The 20615-nt window shown below is 44.5% G+C and overlaps 1 protein-coding gene across 1 annotated transcript; it reads right to left on the bottom strand.

Annotated features, from left to right (window-relative positions):
• Window positions 1-670: 670 nt before the first annotated feature.
• LOC129063141 (protein lifeguard 1-like) lies at window positions 671-19551 on the bottom strand. Its single transcript, XM_054564190.1, has 9 exons — window positions 19269-19551; window positions 14933-15011; window positions 14710-14763; window positions 13712-13802; window positions 7287-7324; window positions 7116-7203; window positions 4945-5034; window positions 2749-2796; window positions 671-823 (listed from the first exon to the last, which is right to left on the bottom strand). The coding sequence occupies exons 1-9, from the start codon at window positions 19534-19536 to the stop codon at window positions 671-673; spliced, it is 909 nt and encodes a 302-aa protein (XP_054420165.1). The 5' UTR covers window positions 19537-19551.
• Between the last annotated feature and the right edge of the window lie 1064 nt (window positions 19552-20615).

Raw genomic sequence — 20615 nt, 5'->3', positions numbered from 1 at the left:
CCAAAGGAGGCCAGTTGTCACAGACAATCAGGGGAGGTAGTCAGTCTCTGAGTTAAGCCCAGACGTACAGGTGAGACAGTGACAATAGCCGGTAGCGATGTGTCCTGAGCCTTCCACATAGCTGAACTTCATTAATCCTCTCCACCCCTACCAGGCAGATACTATTATTCTGCGCAGTCTGACTCTAGAATCCAGGAAAAAGTCTGAATACGTCGATTTATCTTATTCTTAAAGTTAGACTGTGCCAAAATATTCCCACAGTATGTCCAAGTCGGGAGAAGAGAATGGAGTAAGTAGAGGTTTCTGTATTCAATTTTATTCATATAGATTTTGTTTACAGCTTTCAGAAGTGCTTGAGAATCTTCAACAAAGTACCAGGCATCTTACAAATGTTTGCATGTCATCTTCATGCTCATCCTTTAAATTTATAAAAATCAGAAATGTCCCCCAGAAAGTTTTGCAACATGACAAAGAAACTTAAAATATAACAGCTATAGCTACCATCTACCGAATGTTTGCTTTCATTTGAAAAGAAAAATAAGCACTTTGAAAATTTTTTTTAGAATAAAAGTGCTTAGGAAATGGCCACCTCTGCATATCTGAGCCTGGCAGCACTTGGCAGATGACCCTCCCTCCCTCTTGTCAACACGAGCCAAGCTTGGCTGTGAGACTAGTGTCTCAGTCCAATCAGTTGCAAAATGAAAAGAAAAAGGTTGATGATATCCAAGTAGATGTTCAGAGTAGCAAACACATACTCTTCAGGGTTCAGGTCAAAATGATGATGACGCCCGCCCACCATCAGCTGCACATCCATGACCAAGTACTTAAAGAAAAGAAAGAAAAATTAGCTACTTAGATTGTTCATTTCTATCCAATCACTGTCTTACACCATCAGGGGAAATTATTTTAACATCAATGCATACGTTGCAGAAAGTCACTCTGCGGGTACATATGTTATTCTTACAGCCTCAAACGTTCACGGTGTTCCCAAGTTCGTGCTCTATTAACACAAGCGCTTTGTCCTGAAGCTGGTGGGACCAGATCTGTGAGCCTGCCTTTGCTTGGCAACTCCAGGAGCTTTGTGCCTTTTGTCAACCATGTGGGCCAGGTGGGCATGTTGGGCACAACGATGAACTACAAAATGCCTTGCGTTTGCCATTTCCTCACATGTTCTCCCCGAACAAAGAATGGAAATAAACTGGGTCCCCAACATTGAGATTCGCACACAGCAATAATTCTGAATTCCTGGAGCTCCATGATCATGTCAGCATTTCCAAGATAGAATGAGGAGAAGAGGGATTTGTGGTCAAATGACCCCCAAAATAAACATTTTAGCTCAGCTGCCATAGGTAAAATCATGAGCTCCTAAAAACCTCAAGAAAAAAGTCAGCGCGCTCTCTTAGCTTTGCGTTACAAAGTGAGTAGAGCCAGGCTGCGTGAGAAAGAGTCAGCAGTTCCTCACTTCTTCCTCTCCAGAGTCTAGCCTAAGAGCCCAGTGCTGTAAGGCAGAGCCATCAGAGTGTAGAGAATTTGGGAACATCTATTTCCGAACATCCACTTCAGGGAGACCCATCCTGTGATTCAGGTAGTGGCTGTCCCTGGGTGCTGGTTCCCAGTGGGGCTTGTAAGAAACAGGGGGAAGGGAGGGGCAGGAGGGCAGGAATAGGCAGCCTCACACAGTTCACGGCAGACATCAGGTCATGTAATTTGGGAACAACCCGTCTGCAGGTGAGGCTGACAGCCTCTGAGAAGGGGAGGTCACGTGCCTGATCAGAGTGGCAGAGGAAAGAGTCAAACCAGAGGCTGGGGGTGTGCCAATGCAGGTGCCTCCCCTGGACCATTCAGTCCCTTCTCCCCATTCCGCCTCCCCTCTCCCTGTGTGATTTCAGCAACTTTGAGGAAAAGTTTGTATTTTTACCATGTGATCCAGCAGTCACACTCCTTGGTATTTACCCAAAGGAGTTGAAAACATGTTCACACAAAAACCTGCGCGTGGATGTTTAGAGCAGCTTTATGCAAAATTGCCAAAACTTGGGAGCAACCAAGATGTCCTTCAGTAGGTGGATGGGTACATGCACCATGGCACATCCAGACCAAAATGGGCTTTCAAGCCATGAAAAGACACGTATGAACCTTAAGTGCACATTACTAAGTGAAAGAAGCCAACCTGAAAAGGCTACATACTGTATGATTGCATCTATATGACATTCTAGAAAAGGCCAAACTTGGAAACAGTAAAAAGGTCAGGGGCTAGGGGAGGAATGAATAGGCAGGGCACAGAGGATATTCAGGGCAGTGAAAATACTCTGCATGTTACCGTAACGAATGAGCATGTCATTTATTGTACATTTATCCAGACCCATAGAACATAGACCAAGAATGATTCCTAATGTAAGTTATGGACTTCGGGTGATACTGACATGTCAGTGTGGGTTCATCCGTGTAATAAATGCACCACTCTGGTGAGTGCCATTGATAGTGGGGAGGCTGTGCATGTGGGGAGCAGGGGTGGGTGGGAAATCTCTGTACCTTCCTCTTGATTTTGCTTGAACTTAAAAGTGCTCTAAAAAGCCAGCATTATAAAAGAATGAGGAGGAGGAGGAGGAGGAGGAGGAGGAGGAGGAGGAGGAAAAGCAGGTCTCCAGCTCTTCCCAGTGAATCACTGACTCTGTGTGACTGCACGCTCAGCACAAAGGCTTAGGCAGCCTTGCCCTACTCTTGGTCAAAGAGAGGGAGAAATGGACTTACAAATGAGAAAAGCACAGTTCCAAGTCCAGCATACAATAGATGCAACCACTGCAAAAAGAAAGGAAATGGTTGAATATTAAGAACAAGATTTGAAATAACAGAAAGGCTCGCTTAGGTCACTGCTTTAGATTAGGACCAATATTAAGAAAGCTGAATCTGTGAGCAAACTCATCTTATTCGAACATAATTGGTCAACAGCATCCACTCAGTGCCATTCAGCAAGCAAAGGAAAACTAGCCTCGCATTGGCCAAATAAGGTTCTTCCGGAACCTTAAGTGCTCAGGAGTGGTAGGACAAGCAGAACGCACTGGATGTGGTTCCAGTTTTGCCCCATCCACAAGGCCCTCCTAGAGAATCTGCTCTGCCCTCAGCTCTTGGAACAGGTTTCTGGGATCGTGGTGACCCTCACACACCATTGTCAGAGTTGACTGAGGAGAGGGGGGATGTATCCACGCCAACAGCAGCCAATCTCTTTATGACCAGGAGTCTCTTATATGTGATCAGGACCAAACAGATGCTCCAGGCCAGTCAGAACCCATTTTCAGGACAGAGGGATCCAAGCAGCAGAGGTTGTTGTGCCAGTAGCTGGTGCTGCAGCTATCACTGTACTAGCAGAGGTGGCCAAGCAACTCAACCCAGAAGAGGAAGCGGGGAGTTCCATTCCTGTGAATCCTGGCTCCTCTAGAAGTTCCATGGGGTTCCCTTGGGTCTTTGCCTCGAGCCAGTCTGGGCAATGTCTATTTGTTCCTTGCAGCCAAAACTTCCCTAAGCAGAATATGAGCCTGGCCTAAATGCCACAGGGCTTGGCTCTCTGGGGACAGGATAAGAAAGTGGCATATGACGTCTGAGGAAAACAATGGCATTCCCTCTTCAGGACAAGAAAGCTGGCCCTAGAGGGGTGGGCGAAGCACCCTGCTAACAAGAGAAGGGTCTCAGTGCGGGAGAGAATCAGGAGGCGGCAATCCTGTGTGAGGCACAGTGTTTGCGGACTGAGCTAATGGTAAGGAAACACCTGATTACTGAAATCTGAAGAACTGAAAATCGCGAAAGTCAAACAAGCATATGTAGTTAGGACAAGGTCTGTCAAAGTCTTCCATTTATACATATGTGTAAGACAATATATGATAGATACTTGTGAAAGGAAATTTAGAATGGGAACTAGGGTCCATCTATCTAGTAGAGAACAGTTTCTTAACTGCATCTATTATAAAGACCTGTGGAACCCACCTAACAAATAATTGTATTCTTACTACCAAGGTCTGTGCTACCATCAACAGTAAATGGAGCACTGTGGCCTATATCTTTGCGATGTCTTTGAGTTCATCTCTAAAACACAGATGCTACCTCCCAAGCTGTAGACCTGTATGGTCATTCACAAAGCTAAGCCAGGGTTGGCTCTCTGTCTGAAGATCACTGAGTAAGTCCACTTGTTGCCAAAGTAGCTCTTCAATTCAGCAATTGGACCAAGTTGGCCTTGGGACGTTAGTCCAGTGGTCAGAGGCCTCAGGCCAGTCCTCAGCGGACCTGGCCTCGGAGTGGGGCAGTCTACCCAGGGGCCACTGGCGGCCGGGCCACAGGGCCAGGTCCTGCGCCCCTGCCTCTGCATCGCCCCAGCCGTAGTGCACGCACACCACCATGTGGTGGGAAGGGCTTGGGAGCCAGAGTCCCACAGACCTGGCCTTCATGCCACCCTGTCCATGGTCCCCCGCAACAACACCATGCCACACTGGACGGCCACTAGGGCAGGCCTCAGAGCCCTCCCGCTCCTGGAGGGGAGTGCAATAGACACAGCACCCACGCAGTTGCTCCTGGGCCACGTTCCACTTCTCAGTCATTGGTGGGATTGGTGGGAGGAGCGGAGCCCTTCCTGGGAGGCACGGGGCCACTGTACTGGGCTGGTTGGCTTGTGCTCCAGGGCTTCCCGGTGGCCTTGCTGAACCTCCCATAGTCTAGAGTGCTCCCACCCAACTCCCTTCCTTGTCCTTCACGTGGGGTCGCATCTGCTGTTGTGGTCTGACAGATCTTCCAGCCTTTGTCGGCTCCCCCACCCCTTTCTCTGGTAGACATTCCTCCTATGAAAGTCCTCCCATTTGTCCTCTCGGTGTCTGCCTCTCAGAGGGTCCACTCTACCACCACCAGCGCTTCCCCCGAGATTTCTAACAATCCTCAGAGATTTCCAAATGAGATCCCACTTACATATGATCGGACGAAGATTAAGAGCACTCCATAGATTAAAAGTATGATGACAGCGGCGAACAGCACTCCATTTAGCAGCGTGAAGTCCAACTGAGGAAACACAAATAACACCCCACGACTCAGTCATCATCTACACAGAATTCCAAGGTGTTTAGAGAAGCACTTTACACCCCATAAACAGAAACTGCCCTCCTTATTTTTTAGATTTTATTTATTTATTTTTAGAGAAAGGAGAAGGGAGGGAGAAAGAGAGGGAAAGAAACATCAATGTGAGAAACATCCATCAGTTGCCTCTCCTATGGGCCCCAACCAGGGACCAAATTCCCAACCCAGGCACGTGCCCTGATCAGGAATCCAACTGGCAACTTTTTGCTTTGCTGGACAACACCCAGTCAACTGAGCCACACTGGTAAGGGCCAGAAACTGGTCCTTTTGCTAATAATTTACCCAGGTCAATTCCAAAAACCATGGAAATCCCTTAGCCCCAAAGACTGAAAGCAGGACATAAAAAGTGTCCTATTGCCTGGGACTTGCTACTGGAGGAAAACAAGGGTAGGATTATGGATGAAATAATAGGAGCCACAAGGTGATAATTGTTGCAACTGGGTAATGGGTACATGGGGGTTTGTTGACCTACTCTAATTTTGTATTCATTAAAATGTACATTGAATGAGTAGGATATAAATTTGTATGTATAATATGATTGTAATTATGATCGTACATTTTCATTTTTTAAATTTTTTTTTTTGAAGAGTGAGGATACAGTGCATATTTTTTAAAAGAATTTTTTAAAAGATTTTTATTTATTTATTTTTAGAGAAGGGAAGGGAGGGAGAAAGAGAGGGAGAGAAACATCAATGTGTGGTGGCATCTTGCATGCCTCCTGCTGGGGCCCTGGCCTGCAACCCAGGCATGTGCCCTGACTGGGAATAGAACCAGCGACCCTTTGGTTTGCAGGCTGGCACTCAATCCACTGAGCCACACCAGCCAGGGCTCATTTCTTTAATTTAAATAAATTTTTATTTATTGGTTTAAGAGAGGGAGACAAAGACAGAGAGAGGCAAAGAGAGAGAGAGAGAGAAACTTTGAAGTGTTGTTCCACTTACAATGCATTCACTGGTTGACTCTTGCATGTGCCCGGACTGGGGATCAAACCCGCACCCTTGGCATGTGGAGACGACGCTCTAACCAGCTGAGCTATGTGGCAAGGACCATTATTCATATTTTTTAAAGTGTGTGCAGAGAATGCATTAATGAAATGAAATAGACCAAGTATTTAACTGTGTACCTTTTTCACATTTGTTTGCATTTCTTTAAAATAAAATATATATATATACTAAACTTTCAAAAATTACTTGTTAATGATTCTTTTTTAATGTTGAAATTTATTAATATGTTTTTTGGTTTTGCCTTTACAAATCAGTGACCAAATCAGCCTGGAGCGGGGTATTAAGATTTTTTCAACGAAAGTGGAATATTCATCTGCTGACCTGAAAAATCTGGGATTGTGCAGCAAAAGAAGACCGCTGAATCCAAAACATTCTCTTGCAAGAGTATTTTTCTAATGCCTTAACACACCAAGGGTGTATAACCTGAAGTCCTGTATCACCCAGTGGGGTTCTCAGATCAGCAGCATCGACACCACCTGGGAAATGTGGACTGTTGGGCCCCATCCCAGACCTTCGACGCGGCAAGTCCGGGGCTGGAGCCCAGGAGTCTGTGGTTTCACAGCTTCCCAGGTGATTCCGATGCTGCTAAAAACTCGTCTACAGGTGAGCTTCCAATACATGTGTGTACTGAACACTTGGAACGTGGCTAGTCCAAGCGAGATGTGCTGTCAGTATAAAATACACACTGGACTTGATTTCAATTTAAAAAAAAAATAAACCAGCTCATTAATATTTTTGTTATATTGATTACCTTTTGAAATGGTAATACTTTGCCTATATTGGGTTAAGTGAAACATACTATTAAAAGTAATTTCACCTGTTTCGTTTTGCTTTTTCAGTGTGGCCACTAGGAAAGCCAGAAGCCAGAAGGCAAGCACGCCATGGAGGTGAGTCCCACAGAGCAGGAGAACAGGGGGGTGAAGGAGGAGAATGGGGCGGGCGGGGCAGAGGAACAAGTCCACGTGCTCCCTTAGGACAGAAGTCTGTTTCAATAATACATACTTTTGTTTGAAGAGCAAATAAAGTGAGCGATAACGTCACCAGAGCGGTTGCTGCTATGGCCCATAACACTTCCTCGGCATCATAGAAACTAAAACCAGAGAGCGTGATTATTGTTCACATACAATCGAGGAAAAGCACACACAGAAAAGAAAATGTGCATCAAAGACTTACACTGATATGGCTCCTAGCAGCAGACCTTGCAGAACTGTCTAAAAACAAAATTCACAATCAATCAGGAGCCTGGTTGCCAGAGCCCGGCATCCGGAGGAGGTGGCCGGAGGTGTGGGGTCTGCGGGGCCTAGCGAGCAAGTGGGCACGCGCGTGATCCCAGCGCACGAGGACAGGGCAAAGGGGTATTGAAAGAAACAGTGGAACTAAACATGTCCTTAAAGTCTCCCTAAAACTAACAAGAGAAAATTCTTCTTTTAGTAAAAAACATTTTAGGACCCAATAACAACTTCCAACATATTTAGTGAATTAAATATGTACTAATTAGAAGTGTGGAAACCAACATAAAGTTTTATCTGTACCGTGTTCTCATTCATCAAATGGGGCCATCCGCGCCGAGCGGTAACATTTTATCAGAGCAGGAGACCTGTGTCTGCTATTGCTTCACCGACAGTTTGAGCATCAGCCTTTCCCGTGGTGCTTAGGTGAGAATAAAATGCTTCTTCAAACTCAGAGGTGGGATGAGGAATGAGACATTCCCAGTAAGGGGCGGGGGGCGGGGGTGAGGGTGGCGGGGCAGGTGGAAGGCATTTATTTACGGAGCGGAGCGTGCGCCACACCTGCAGGTGCCTGTCCGGGGCCTGGAAAAGAGCTGCAGCGGTTCCCACGGGCCGGATGGGGCCAGAGGGCGGGGCAGTGCGGAGAGAGGCCGGCGCTGAGAGCCAGCAGGCAGCCACCCAGGAGAATGCGACCGAAAAAGGCAACGAGGATGAGCCCAGGTCGCGTGAGAACGACAGCGAGCAGGGAGCAGCTGCAGGGCCTGGGACATCCCCCAGCGCGGAGGGTACTCGGTGGTGAGTGGTGAGTGGCCAGAGTCAGTGGTGAGTCCGAGACTCTGCTGACCCGCAAGAGCCAGAAAAGAAGCCTCCAGAGCCAGGGAATAAAAATGAGGACGTGGCCGAGGCGCCGCGGTGCCGGGACGGTAGAGGGGTGGGCCCACGAAGTGCCTACAGCGTCGGATGAAAGAATGGAAGAGAAGCCGGCGCCCGAGGACCCTGGGTTGCCTCTCCATCCCCCCGAACCCCGTGAGTTAGGGCCTGCTTTGTTAAATGTATTTCTTTGTTAAATGTTAAATGTCTTTATTTCCGTTATACGTTTTAGAAAAATGTATCTATTCCACATACTCATGATAGTTTAATAATGTGCTTGCTTCTGACCTTCCTCTCAAGACGCACTTTCTTCTTCTACTTGCTCAATTGTTTCATATTTCTCCATCTTCAGGAGCACATGCAAGAAGTGTGAGAGAGGGAGACGGAGAAAGAGGCGGGAGGAAGTGGGGGGGCGGGTGGAAGGGGAGGGGATGGTTTCCAGCTGGAAACCACTCTTCAGCTTTCCCAAGAGTAGGACAGTGAACAGCAAGAGGCCCTGGAAGTTAAAGCTGCCTGCTGGTTTTGAAAGCTCGGAGCACGGGCTCAAGGGGGCACAGTTCTGGGGGGCGAAAGCAGTCTCCAGCTGCTAGTGTTTTCCCCTGTCCCTCAACTCCTTTTCTGAAATGGTTTTCTCCATATATGTCCTAGTCCCTGGGCAAGACATAAAGTCTAGAAAATAAAACTAGTTTTTAACGCTCTATAATATTTCTTTTCTTAAGCTTTACCTGCTTTGAGATAAACAGCAAAACCTCAGAGATGAGAGCTTTCTTTAAAACCAGTAGCTTTGATCTCTTCTTGTAATAATAATAGTAATAAAAAAAAAACCATTAAAACCAGTAAAAAAAATTTTAATCTTCACTCAAGGATATGTGTATTGATTTTAGAGAGAGAGGAAGGGGAAGAGAGAGACAGTGAGACAAAGAGAAAAACACAGATGTGAGAGACAAACCTTGATCGGTTGCCTTCCGGATGCCCTGACCAGGGATCGAACCCTCAACCTTTTGTTGCACGGGACAACACTCCAACCAACTGAGCAACCCAGCCAGGGCCAAAACCATTGAAAATTTTTAAGTAAAAAATTTCTATAAAAATACCCCCCGTTCCCGCACACCCCCAGCCCCATTGCTTCTGCTCTAAAATTCTCAGTATCTTTCTGTTTGGCTTTTAACCCCCGACCCCTTACTGAGTGTGGTCTATGCAGGAACCGGGAGACCCCACTAGCTCACCTGGTCAATGAACAGGTATCCACGCCAGCTAAGAAAGTCCCCTCAATGCTCTGGCAAATGAGAAAATGCCCGAATGTGGGCATCACGGAGCTAGCCCTCTCCAGCCACGGAAGAAACTACTCTCCCCGACATGGAAATCACACTGGATGCTCTGTACACAGTTATGGGTGTTATCACCATGGGCCATGTGTCCTTGCTCACTTTGACCACCAGGAGGCGCAGATCCAAATCCAGATTCAACACTCACAGAACTATGCATTTTGTATACTAATCTACCTACTGGCTTTATTTTCCCTACCCTTATTTTATTTTCCATCATATTTCCTCACTAATTTATCTTTTTAAAAATTTATCAAATTCATCCTTTGTTGGATGAGTAACTGGAAACAAAGTTGCCATTAACTTTGCAAAAATTTCCCTAGTTTATAATTATTCCCACTAGTTTGTTCTTAATTTATATTGTGGGTATTTTTATAAGCTACTTCAAATCTGACTCGCATGCAACCAGGTGAGGAATAAATTAATTGGTAAATGAATCTTTTTCTTTTAAATTATATTTTATAGATTATGCTGTAACAGTTGTCCCAATTTTTCCCCCGTTGCCCCCTACCCAGCACCTCCCACTCACAAAGGCAGTCCCCACACCGTTTTTCATGTCCATGGGTCATGTGTATAATAAGTTCGTTAGCTACTCCATTTCCTACACTGTACTTTACATCCCCACAGCTATTCTGTAACTACCTATTTGTACTTCATAATCCTTTCACCTCTTCACCTGTTACCCCAAACCCTTCTCCCATATGGCAACCATCAAAACACTCTCCATATCCATGATTCTGTCTCTGTTCTTCTTGTCTGCTTAGTTTGTTTTTTTAAGAGTCAAATGTTCATATGTATTTATTGCCATTTTATTCATAAAATAAAATCTTTCTTTTGATCTTTCTCTTTTTCTTAAGTAAGTCCCATTAACATTTCATATAATAATGCTTTGATGATGATGAAATCCTTTAGTTTTTTTTCTTGTCTGGGAAGCTCTTTACCTGCCCTTCCATTCTAAATGATAGCTTTGCTGGGTAGAGCAATCTTAGCTGCAGGACCCTGCTTTACATGACTTTAACTATTTCTTGCCAATCCCTTCTAGCCTGCAAAGTTTCTTTTGAGAAATTAGCTCACAGTTTTATGCAAATTCCTCTGTAGGAAACTAACTGCTTTCTCTTCCTGCTTTTAAGATTCTCTCTTTATCTTTTACTTTTGGCATTTTAATCATGATGTGTCTTGGTGTGGGCCTGTTTACATCCATCTTGTTTGGGACTCTGTGCTTCCTGGACTTGCATGTCTCTTTCCTTCACTACATTAGAGAAGTTTTCTTTCATTCTTTTTTCAAATAGGTTTCCAATTTCTTCCTCTTTCTCTTCTCCTCCTGGCACCCCTATGATGCAAATGTCAATATGCTTGAAGTTGTCCCATTGGTTGTTTATACTTCACTTATTTTTTTGGATTCTTTTTTCTTCTTTTTGTTCTGATTTTTATTTGTTTGTCTGTTTATGTTCCATATCATTGATTTGATTCTCAGCTTCATCAATTCTACTGTTGATTCCCTGTAAATTGTTTTTCATTTCCATTTGTTTATCCTTAATTTCTGCCTGGGTCTTTTTTTAAGCTGTTGAGCAATTCACTGAGTTCCTTGAGCATCCCTATAACCAGTGTTTTGAACTGTGCTTCAGATAAATTGCTCATCTTAATTTAGTTTAGTTCTTTCTCTGGAGTTGTGACCTGTTCTTTTATTTGGGCCATGTTTTTTTGTCTCTTCATTTTGGCAGCCTCCCTGTGTTTCTTTCTATTTATTAGGTAGAGCTTCTATGACTCCCTGTGGTGGTAAAATGGCCTAATGTAGTAGGTGTCCTGTAGGGTCCAGTGGTACAGCTTCCCCTATCACCCAAGCTGGGTACTCAAGGTGCACCCTCCATGTGGGCTGAGTACAGCCTCCTCTTGTAGTTGAGCCTTGATTGCTGTTGGCAGGTCAATGGGAGGGGTTTACTCAGGCCCATCAGCTACAAGGACTGGCTTTGAACACTGAACACCAACCTCTATCCTCCATGGGTGTTAGCACTTCTACATGGTCTGTAGCTGTCCACTGGGCATGCAGGCTCTGAGATTTCCTGCGTGGTGGAGGCCAGGGTCAGCCACTACCTATGTTCCACCCAATGCCAGCCAGCATGAGCTACAAAGCAATCTGCAAATGGCTACTACTTGTTCTGCGCTTGGAAATTCCCAAACAAAGCGAAACTATGATCCAAAGCTGGTTGTTGCTAATGCTGGGCCTGAGGCCACTCAGCCAGAAGTACAGGGGCTGGAGACTTGCTAGGCTGGTTGTTGCTTGTTTGAGAGAATTTAGGAAGATGTGAAGCATGAGCCAAGACCAGTCATTCATATGGAAAAGCCACTGTTAACAGCTTGAGTGGGCTGTAAGTTGGGTGGGATGGAGCCTCAAGCATTCCCTAGAGTGGAACAAACCATGTGAGCCAGGTCGATGGAGTCTCAGATATGGCATCCACCTGCGGGCTCTGTGGCTCTGTGGCTCTTTGGCTCTGTGGGGGAAGGACTCAGAAAAGTGACAATGACCTCTGCCTACATTTCTTTTGGGGCAAAAGTTGTCTCCTAGCTCTTGCTCTGACACTTAAGTTCCTCCCTGTATGCTACTAGTGCCTTTCAAGCTGCTACCCTGGTGCTGGAGCTCAGAGGGAATGAGTCTGAGCAAGTCTCTGTGCTGCCCCTTTAAGAGATACTGCTTGGGACTCCAGTAGTTCCTTTTACTGATTCAAACCCCACTGGTTTTTACAGCCAGAAGTTATAGGGGCTTATCTCCCTGGTGCTGGAACCCTGGGCTGTGGGGCTTGGTGTGGGTCTGTGACCCCTCACTCCAAAGATATCCCTCCCAAGTTTTTGTCCACTACATGTGGGTGTTGGACCAGCCTATTCCATGTCTCTGCATCTCTGAGTCTCCTACCACTCTGGATGGATGTTGTTTCTTTAGTTCTATCGTTGTTGGACTTCCATCCCCCTTGGTTTCTGATAGTTCTGAGTGACAGTTGTTCTGTAGTTTAGTTGTAATTTTGATGTGGTTGTGTGAAGAGGTGCGCCGTGTTTGCCTATGCTGCCATCTTGACCAGAAGTCCCCTCATTTGGAAAATGAATCTTCACATGGGATGGTCATCTACAGTGGTTGGGAGGACACACTAACTCTCCCAGAAAGAATCACTTGCCAACACACAGAGTCACACTGAGACTGTTTTTGGATTTTTCAAGAGGGCAAACGCTCACTATCAGTGATTTTCATGGAGACCACCACCTCCAGAGACAGGGGCGGCCAGAGGTGTGGCTGACTGGGAAGCAAGACGAAGAGTCAGGGGAAGGGGGAATGATGCTTCACTGCTCCTGAGTCCCTGAGGAGGACGGAGCCCTGTGATCTCTGCTGGGGTAGGGTGGGGTAAAATGATAGACACTCAGATTTTATTTAGGTTTTAAAAATCTAGGAGCTCCTGGTACCTACTCAGAGCTGGTGAGAACCTAGAGTCCCCCTGGGCAGCTCAAAAAGGAACTGGTGGCAAACAAAGGAGCCACACAGGTTTCTGTGGCCCAGAGCAGCGCTGAGCCACAGAGAAAAGGCCTGCGGAGTGGAGGCCCCACGAGGGGGCGCTGGTGACATCAAGAACCAGACTACGGATAAAGGAGAGAGAGCCAAGGGCCAGAGCACCCTCGCCCCAGCTCTCCAGAACTGCAGCGCGAGGTGGCGAGGTAGGGAGAACGTGAGCTGAGGTGGTTTCTGCCCCCAACGAGGCTTGAAATAGAAATAAAATAAATCTTACAAAAATAAAATTACATTGTTTTGTACACAAGTTATGAGTTCCTAAACTAAACGTGAACCCACTCTCCATAACAAAATATGTGTGTTGTGCTTGGCAGGGACCAGGGACAGTCGGGTTCACTATTCCTGAAGTGCAGCTCGGGTGTGGGCGCGGGCTCCCCGTGTGGCCTCTGAGGGCAGTAGCCCGGGGCGCCCCAATTCTCCAGTTTTCTAAAAGGGTGTGGATACTATCTCATAAGTAATTTTATGAGTTCGTTGAAACCAGAATTCAGCCAAGAGAATGTCCCACAAATAATTTTCAACTGTATTATTCTACAGGAAGCTTTTCTACAATAAAAGGAATGAATTTAATAATGTAACAAATATTTCGGAGGTGAGCTTCGACAGGTGCTAACAAGGCTTACTTACAAATAATCCCAAGAGGACGTAGTTTGCGGGCACCTGACGGCGGAGTTTCCCACAGCAAGAGAGTACACAGAGCACAACGAAAAACACTGGCCTGGGGATGATGGAAAACCATGTGTTATTTGCTTCCAAAGATTATATCTTGTGAGATACTATAAGTAGATAGAGATATAGATGTCATTATGTGATATTATCTGATAAGTATTATAAAGGAAACAAAAATGTGAATTATTAATTTTATCCCTTTTTTTTTAATGCCTTTAAAACTAACTTTCCTCATTGCCATCCACAGACAGCTTTGGGGCTCTTTCCAAAATTTTTTATTTTGAAATAATTGTGGATTTACGGAAAGCTACAAAAGGACAGAGAAGTCCCATGTACCCTTTACTTAGTTCTTCTTAATGGTTACATCTTACATTATTTATAGTGTAATACCAAAACCAGTAATTTGACCATTGGTGCAGTGTGCATACATAATGCCATAACACAACTGTGACAGAAACCTACGTGTACATACAGGAAGCCAGCACCACAATCAAGATTTGAAACTATCCCATTACTAAAACACCAACAAGGTCTCCCTGTGCCACCCCTGCCCCCTGCGCATGCTCACACACACCCCCACCCCTAACTCCTAGCAACCACTAAATTGCTTGTTTTCCATCTCTGTAATTTGGTCATTTCAAGAATGTTATGTCTTTACCTAATTTTTTAAAATCTTCACCCAAGGGTATGTTTATTGGTTTTAGAGAGAGAGAAAGAAAACAAAAAACAAAAACATCAATCTGCTGCCTCCTGTACACATCCCTACTGAGAATCAAACCTACACTCTCGGTATGAACCCTGACCAGGGGTTGAACCTTCAGCCCTTTAGGTGTGTGCAACAACACTCCTACCAACTGAGCCACCTGGCCCAGGCTATCTTTACCTAATTTTTAATGAAGAACCTCGATCAATAGCTAGTAGAAAAACTACTTTTTATTAAATCCAGTAATACTTACCAGACTGCATAGGTGAACCAGGGATTCTTGCGCACCCAAGCTCTTAAACCTGTCCTGGTTTTTAGAAAAATGAATAGTTTTACTCAATAAGTAGTTAATTTTGGTAACTAATATAATATTCAAGGAGAAGTAAAACAATCTCATGAGAAGGGGGAAGCTCTAAATGGTTTGCAATGATGGTGTGAACAACTCTATTTAAATTACATCAGTAATAAAGACTCACCAGAAAAGAAATGTGCCGATAATTGCCCCAGTGATCATCAGCTGAGCTGACAGGAGGAGGAACACTTTCATAATGAAAGCTGAGGAGGCAGAAACATTATTTTTATGACATAAAATTCAAAAGTAAAAGTATAAATTACCTATTTTTTTTTTTTATTCCAGAGCGAAAGGGAGAGAAATACTGATGTGAGAGAAACATCGAAACATCGATCAGTTCCCCTTCACAGGCACCCAGACCAGGGGCAGAATCCGCATGCGAGGCAAGGGCCCTGACCAGGAATCAAACGCGCACCGTTTTGGTTTATAGGACAACGTTTTCACCACCTGAGCCACACCAACCAGGGCTAAATTGCCTGTTTTCGATAATTAGCAAAAGAAAATTTTCCTCTGATTTTTTGAGAATGAGAAAGGAAGTGCTAGTTTATAGTTAGCTGATTGAATAACAACAGAAAGACAGCTCTGCAGAGCTCGTGGGAAATAATCTGGATTGTCTGAGGTGTTTTATTGGAGATCTGAAGCTTTATCCATGAAAGCCCCAAAATTTTAAATACAAACTTGGGAATGTAATTCCTTATAATGCACACCATGTCCTCTTCAGGCCGAAAGTGACCTGAAAGTTGCAGGATGTCGCAGATCTATTGTAGGGATCCAGCTACACTCTGGCGCAGAGTGAAGTCTGGGAGAGTGGGCGTTTCCCCGCTGGGCCTGGACTTGGGCTGCAGGGAGTCTGTGCAGCTTCTCAACCCCACTTCTCTCCACGCCTGCCTTTAGCCACTCCCTTCCCTTTTACTTGTGCAGAAACTAGATAACCTGATGAGTTATAAGTAAGACCCTTTTTTGTGGCTTTATGCCAATTTTTAGAGAGAGAAAAAGGGAGGACGAAAGAGAGGGAGAGAAACATCAATGTGCAGGAGAAACAGTGATCGGTTGCCTCTCGCACACCACCCCCGAACCATGGACCTGGCCCTCAACCCAGGCGTGCGCCCAGTCTGGGAATTGAACCAGCAACCTTTCGGTTCACAGGCCCGTGTTCAATCTATGGAACCACACCAGCCAGGGCGCTTTATGCCCATTTTAAAAGGAAAAAGAAGAAATGCTGCTTGAAGTTGACTTACAGGATCACAGCTGTGTCCTTTTGCTGGGCGTTTCTGTGCATAGGAAGTGTGACAACAGAGAAATGGGCCTGAGCGATCTTAATGGAAATATCAGAATATGGATGAGTCCAAATGTGTGCTGCCTACATTAAAATATTCTCTTAGTTAGCGTTAATTCCACATCTATGTATCAGGGACTGTTTGGGAAGAAATACTAAATGTGGCCCAGCCTCATAAAACTAGACATTAGATCAATGGAATAGAATTGAAAGTCCAGAAATAATCTCTTATGTTTATGGTCAATTGATTTTTAACAAATGTGCCAGAATAATTTAATGGAGGAAGAATAGTTTTTTCAACAAAAGGTGCTGGGACAACTGGGCCTACACCTACAAAAAATGCATTTGCACCCCTTCCTCATGTCATCCATATACAAAAGTTAGTCAGTTGAAAATGGACTAGCGATATAAACATAAGAAATACAACTCTTGAAAGGAAGCATAGGTGTGAATCTTTGTGAGCATGGATTAGGCAATGGTTTTTAAAGACATGGTGCCTAAAACCTAAGCAAAGAAAGAAAGAAACAAATAAGTTGGATTTCACCAACAGTGAAAGCTTTGTACTTCAGATGATACCATCAAGAAAGTAAAAGCAAACCCAAAAACTGGAGGAAAAATTGCAAATCATATATCTGGTAAGGGACATATCTAGAATACATAATTGCAATTCAATAACAAGAAGACAAATAACAATTAAAAATGGGCAACGCTTATGGGGTTGGTGCCCTCCCACATCGATGCTGAGCTTGGTTACACGACTTCAGTTGCCCTGTGAAAAGCTGGCATTTGTACTACAAGCTGAGGCTTGACAGATGCCTTGTACACTGGGGCTTCTCCACTGGGCAGACTTCTTCCTGGGACCCAGCTGCCATGTGACAGAAGCTCAAGTCACAGGAAGAGATCCACAAAACCAACACCAACTGCCCCCCATGGCAGGGAGTCTTAAGAGCCATTGCATCTTCAGCCACCATCTGATTGAAACTGCATAGGAGCCGCCAGTCACAACAAGTAAAAGAACTTCCCGACTGAGTCCAGCCAACTCACAGAATCATGAGAGCTAATGAAATCATTATTTCTTTTTTAAAGTGGACAAGGGATTTGAATAGACATTTTTTTCAATAGCCAATAAGCATGTGAAAAGATGCTCAACATCAATTAGTCACTAGGAAAATGCAAATCAAAACTACAATGGGATATCCTCTCACACGCACTAGAATGACTGTAATAAAAAGAGACAAAAACAAGTGTTGATAAGGATGCAGAGAAACAGAAACATTCATACACTGCTGACTGGAATGTAAAAAAAGTTCAGTCTCTTTGGAAAACAAGTGTTGATAAGGGTGCAGAGAAACAGAAACATTCATACACTGCTGACTGGAATGTAAAAAAAGTTCAGTCTGTTTGGAAGAGTTTGGCAGTTTTTCAAAATATTAAACATAAAGTTACCATATAGCTCAGCAATTTGTAGGTACCTACCCAAGAGAAATGAAGACATGTGTCTACACAAAAACTTATATGTGAATGTTGATCACAGCATTATTCATAATAACCAAGAAGTGGAAACAATCCAACTGTCTACTGAGAAATGGATAAACAAAATGAGTTCTTTCCAGGCAATGGAATACTATACAGCCATAAAGAAGGAATGAAGTACTGACACATGCCATAACATGGGTGAACCTTGAAAACATTATGCTAAGTGAAAGAAGACAATCACAAATGGCCACATATTATATGATTCCATTTCTATAAAATATCTAGAATAGGCAAATCCATAGAAACAGATAGTAGAGAAGTGGTTGGCCGAGACTGGGGAGGAAGGGATGGGGAGTGACTGCTAATGGATGTGGGTTTCTTTTTGTACCAATAGTTGCAAAACTCTGTAAATATACTAAAAATCATTGGGTTGTACTCTTAAAAAGGGGGTGAAATTTATGATGTGTAATATATATCTCTGTAAAGCTGTTTTTAAAAATTGTAGCTCCCTATCCCCATAACTCTTAATCCCTTACTCTGCTATACTTTTCCTTTTTTTTCCATAACATTTTCATCTTTTTATAGACTATATAATTTTAGGGGGGTTGTGGGCAGCCTCCACCCTCCCGGGGGGGGGGCAAATACACATAATTAACTCTACTAGTGGTGAGGAGGCTTTACATATGTTTTCAGTTACAACCCCTTAAGCCTCAGTTTCTCACCTGTGAAGTGGCACTGCAAAGACTTCGTTTACAGAGGTGTAAGGATTAAATGCAGTAATGTTCCTGTTGCGCAACACGCAGTGACAAAGGATGGGCAGAGGTGGCTGGTTGCTTAGTGACATCCATTCTCCCCAATGTCCTCACTATCTAACCCAGATTTCGTTAAAGGTGGCAATGGACCCAACTGAAACCACAGAGCGAAGTGGCTCCGTGGTCCAGATAGGGGCAATGCCATGTGATTGGAAAATCTTGCGTGTGGTTTCTGAACAGAGGCTGGATCTGGAGGATGCGCAGGACGTCTGTCAGTGAATGGCGGCCCCTGGAGTCAAGGTGGCAGACCAGCCTTGGCCTTTTTTTGCCTTTGCTGTTCCCTACCCAGAAGGCTGGAGCGCCAAAAGGCATCCTTCCAGCCACAAGGAGGGTGAGGGCCAGAAGGAGACAGCTGTGGGACTCAAAGCTCACAGTCTTCTTTCAAGTTGTCTGACCTTAAGAAGGGCAGAGCAGTTACAGGGACCTGTGGCATTTGCCTTGAATTTTTTTACCTTTGGATTTCATATTTCGTGAAAGAAAAATACTTCTCATTTATTTAAGCTACAGTTTTTAGGTTTCTTTACTCCCAATTGGATGTTATATTTCCTGTACGGAATTAATATCTAGGGCATTGAATTAATATTCTTTAAAACTTAAGCCAATATTATGGCATTACATTGTATGTAGGTAAGAACATGCTATAGTCGATTCATATCTAATTCATATTTCCTAAGAAAACCACCAGTTTCTCACTAAGATATGTTCATTAGGGATTTCTGAATGCCCTGGACAACCTGGGGGTGGCCGATCTCAGCGGCCCTACGCTGTGTCCCACGGTGGAGCATGACTGGGGAAAGCTGGGAGCAAAATTCAATGTTTCTGACAGTCCACTCTGTGGAAATATATAAGAGAACTTTGGCTTTTCTCTCCCAAAAAGGTAATTTCTTGACTCTCACCTCTGCGGATAGACACTTCTGAGAATGGGTTGGCTAAATTGTTGTTGTCACTGGGGGTGCTCTCATCAGAAATTTGCACCACGTAGGGATCCGCTTGCCGACTAGCCTTGGAATGTGGCTTCCCATGAGTTTGTGGCGGCCCAGGGGAAGGAGGAGTTTCATATGGCTGATCAGATTTGGTCTGGATGTTCCCATCTGCTGCTTTCCGGATCAGATGTTGATGATCTCCAGCACTAAGGTCTATTGGTTCACTGTACTCCAAGTCCATTTTCCTGAAGGGGGAAAACTGTTATTCGGGTCCTTATGATCATACCACTACAACCATAGCATCCTCATACCATTCAAGGGAACTTTTCCTTATTTTAATTCCCCTGGTTCAGTACTTAGGAAGTTGTACTTAATAAATACTTGTTCAATGAATGATGAACAAATACTTTTAAGATGCTGCCTGTAGAGTAAAACTACTTACATTCTATTATGAAATCAATACATTTATAAACTCATTCAGCAAGGAGTTATAAGTTTCCTCTATATGCCACATGTGCAGCTGCGCTCATTACCTCCACCCTCAGAGAGCATATATGTTGGAAGAGAACATAACTGAACAAATAAGAATATGAGCAGGGCCAGGAACAATGCAGGCTAGTATGAGAGCCTCTAACAAAGTCTGGAAGAACAATCAAGCAGTACAAGAGGCTGTTAAAAGCTTTCAGAAAAAGTGACGTTTAAGCCAAGGCTGCAAGGTGAGTAGGAGCTGGCCAGGTGAAGAGGAGGGGAAAGGGTTTCCCAGGCAGGGGAATCAGCCTGGACCAGGACTGGCAGAAGCAGAGTGAAGGCTCCAGCGAGTTCAAAGAGGGAAAGCAGAATGAGTTTAAGCAGAGGAGCATGTCACTAACAGCCTGGCAAGCCAAGTTCATCCAGAAGGCCACGGCTGTGGTAGGCCGAATAATGGTCCCCCAAAGATGTCCACATCCTAATCTCTGGGACCTGTGGTTATGGTACCTCACATGGCAAAAGGAAAGTTGCAGGTATGACTAAGGACTTTGAGGTGGGATAGGATCCTGGATTATCTGGATGAGCCCAATAGAATCACAAGTGTCTTTATGATCATACTTATAAGGGGGAATCAGGGATCTCAGAGTCAGAGAAGGAGATTGACAACAGAAGCAGAGTTCAGAGTGACAGAGTTACTGTCTTCGCAGATGAAGGAAGGGGCCACAGGCCAAGAAATGCAGGAGGCCTCTAGAAGTTGGAAAAGATAGGAAACATATCCTCCCCTTGAGTCTCCAGACAGGAATGCAGCCCTGCCGACACCTTGGTTCTAGCACAGGGCATCTGATTTTGGAC

This window comes from Pteronotus mesoamericanus, unplaced genomic scaffold (assembly GCF_021234165.1).
Source record: "Pteronotus mesoamericanus isolate MK-2021 breed Mesoamerican mustached bat unplaced genomic scaffold, CSHL_Meso_final scaffold_85, whole genome shotgun sequence".
NCBI classification, from domain to species: Eukaryota; Metazoa; Chordata; class Mammalia; order Chiroptera; family Mormoopidae; genus Pteronotus; species Pteronotus mesoamericanus.
The sequence above is the reverse complement of the archived record's forward strand: the minus strand, read 5'-3'. Positions and strand labels throughout refer to the sequence as shown.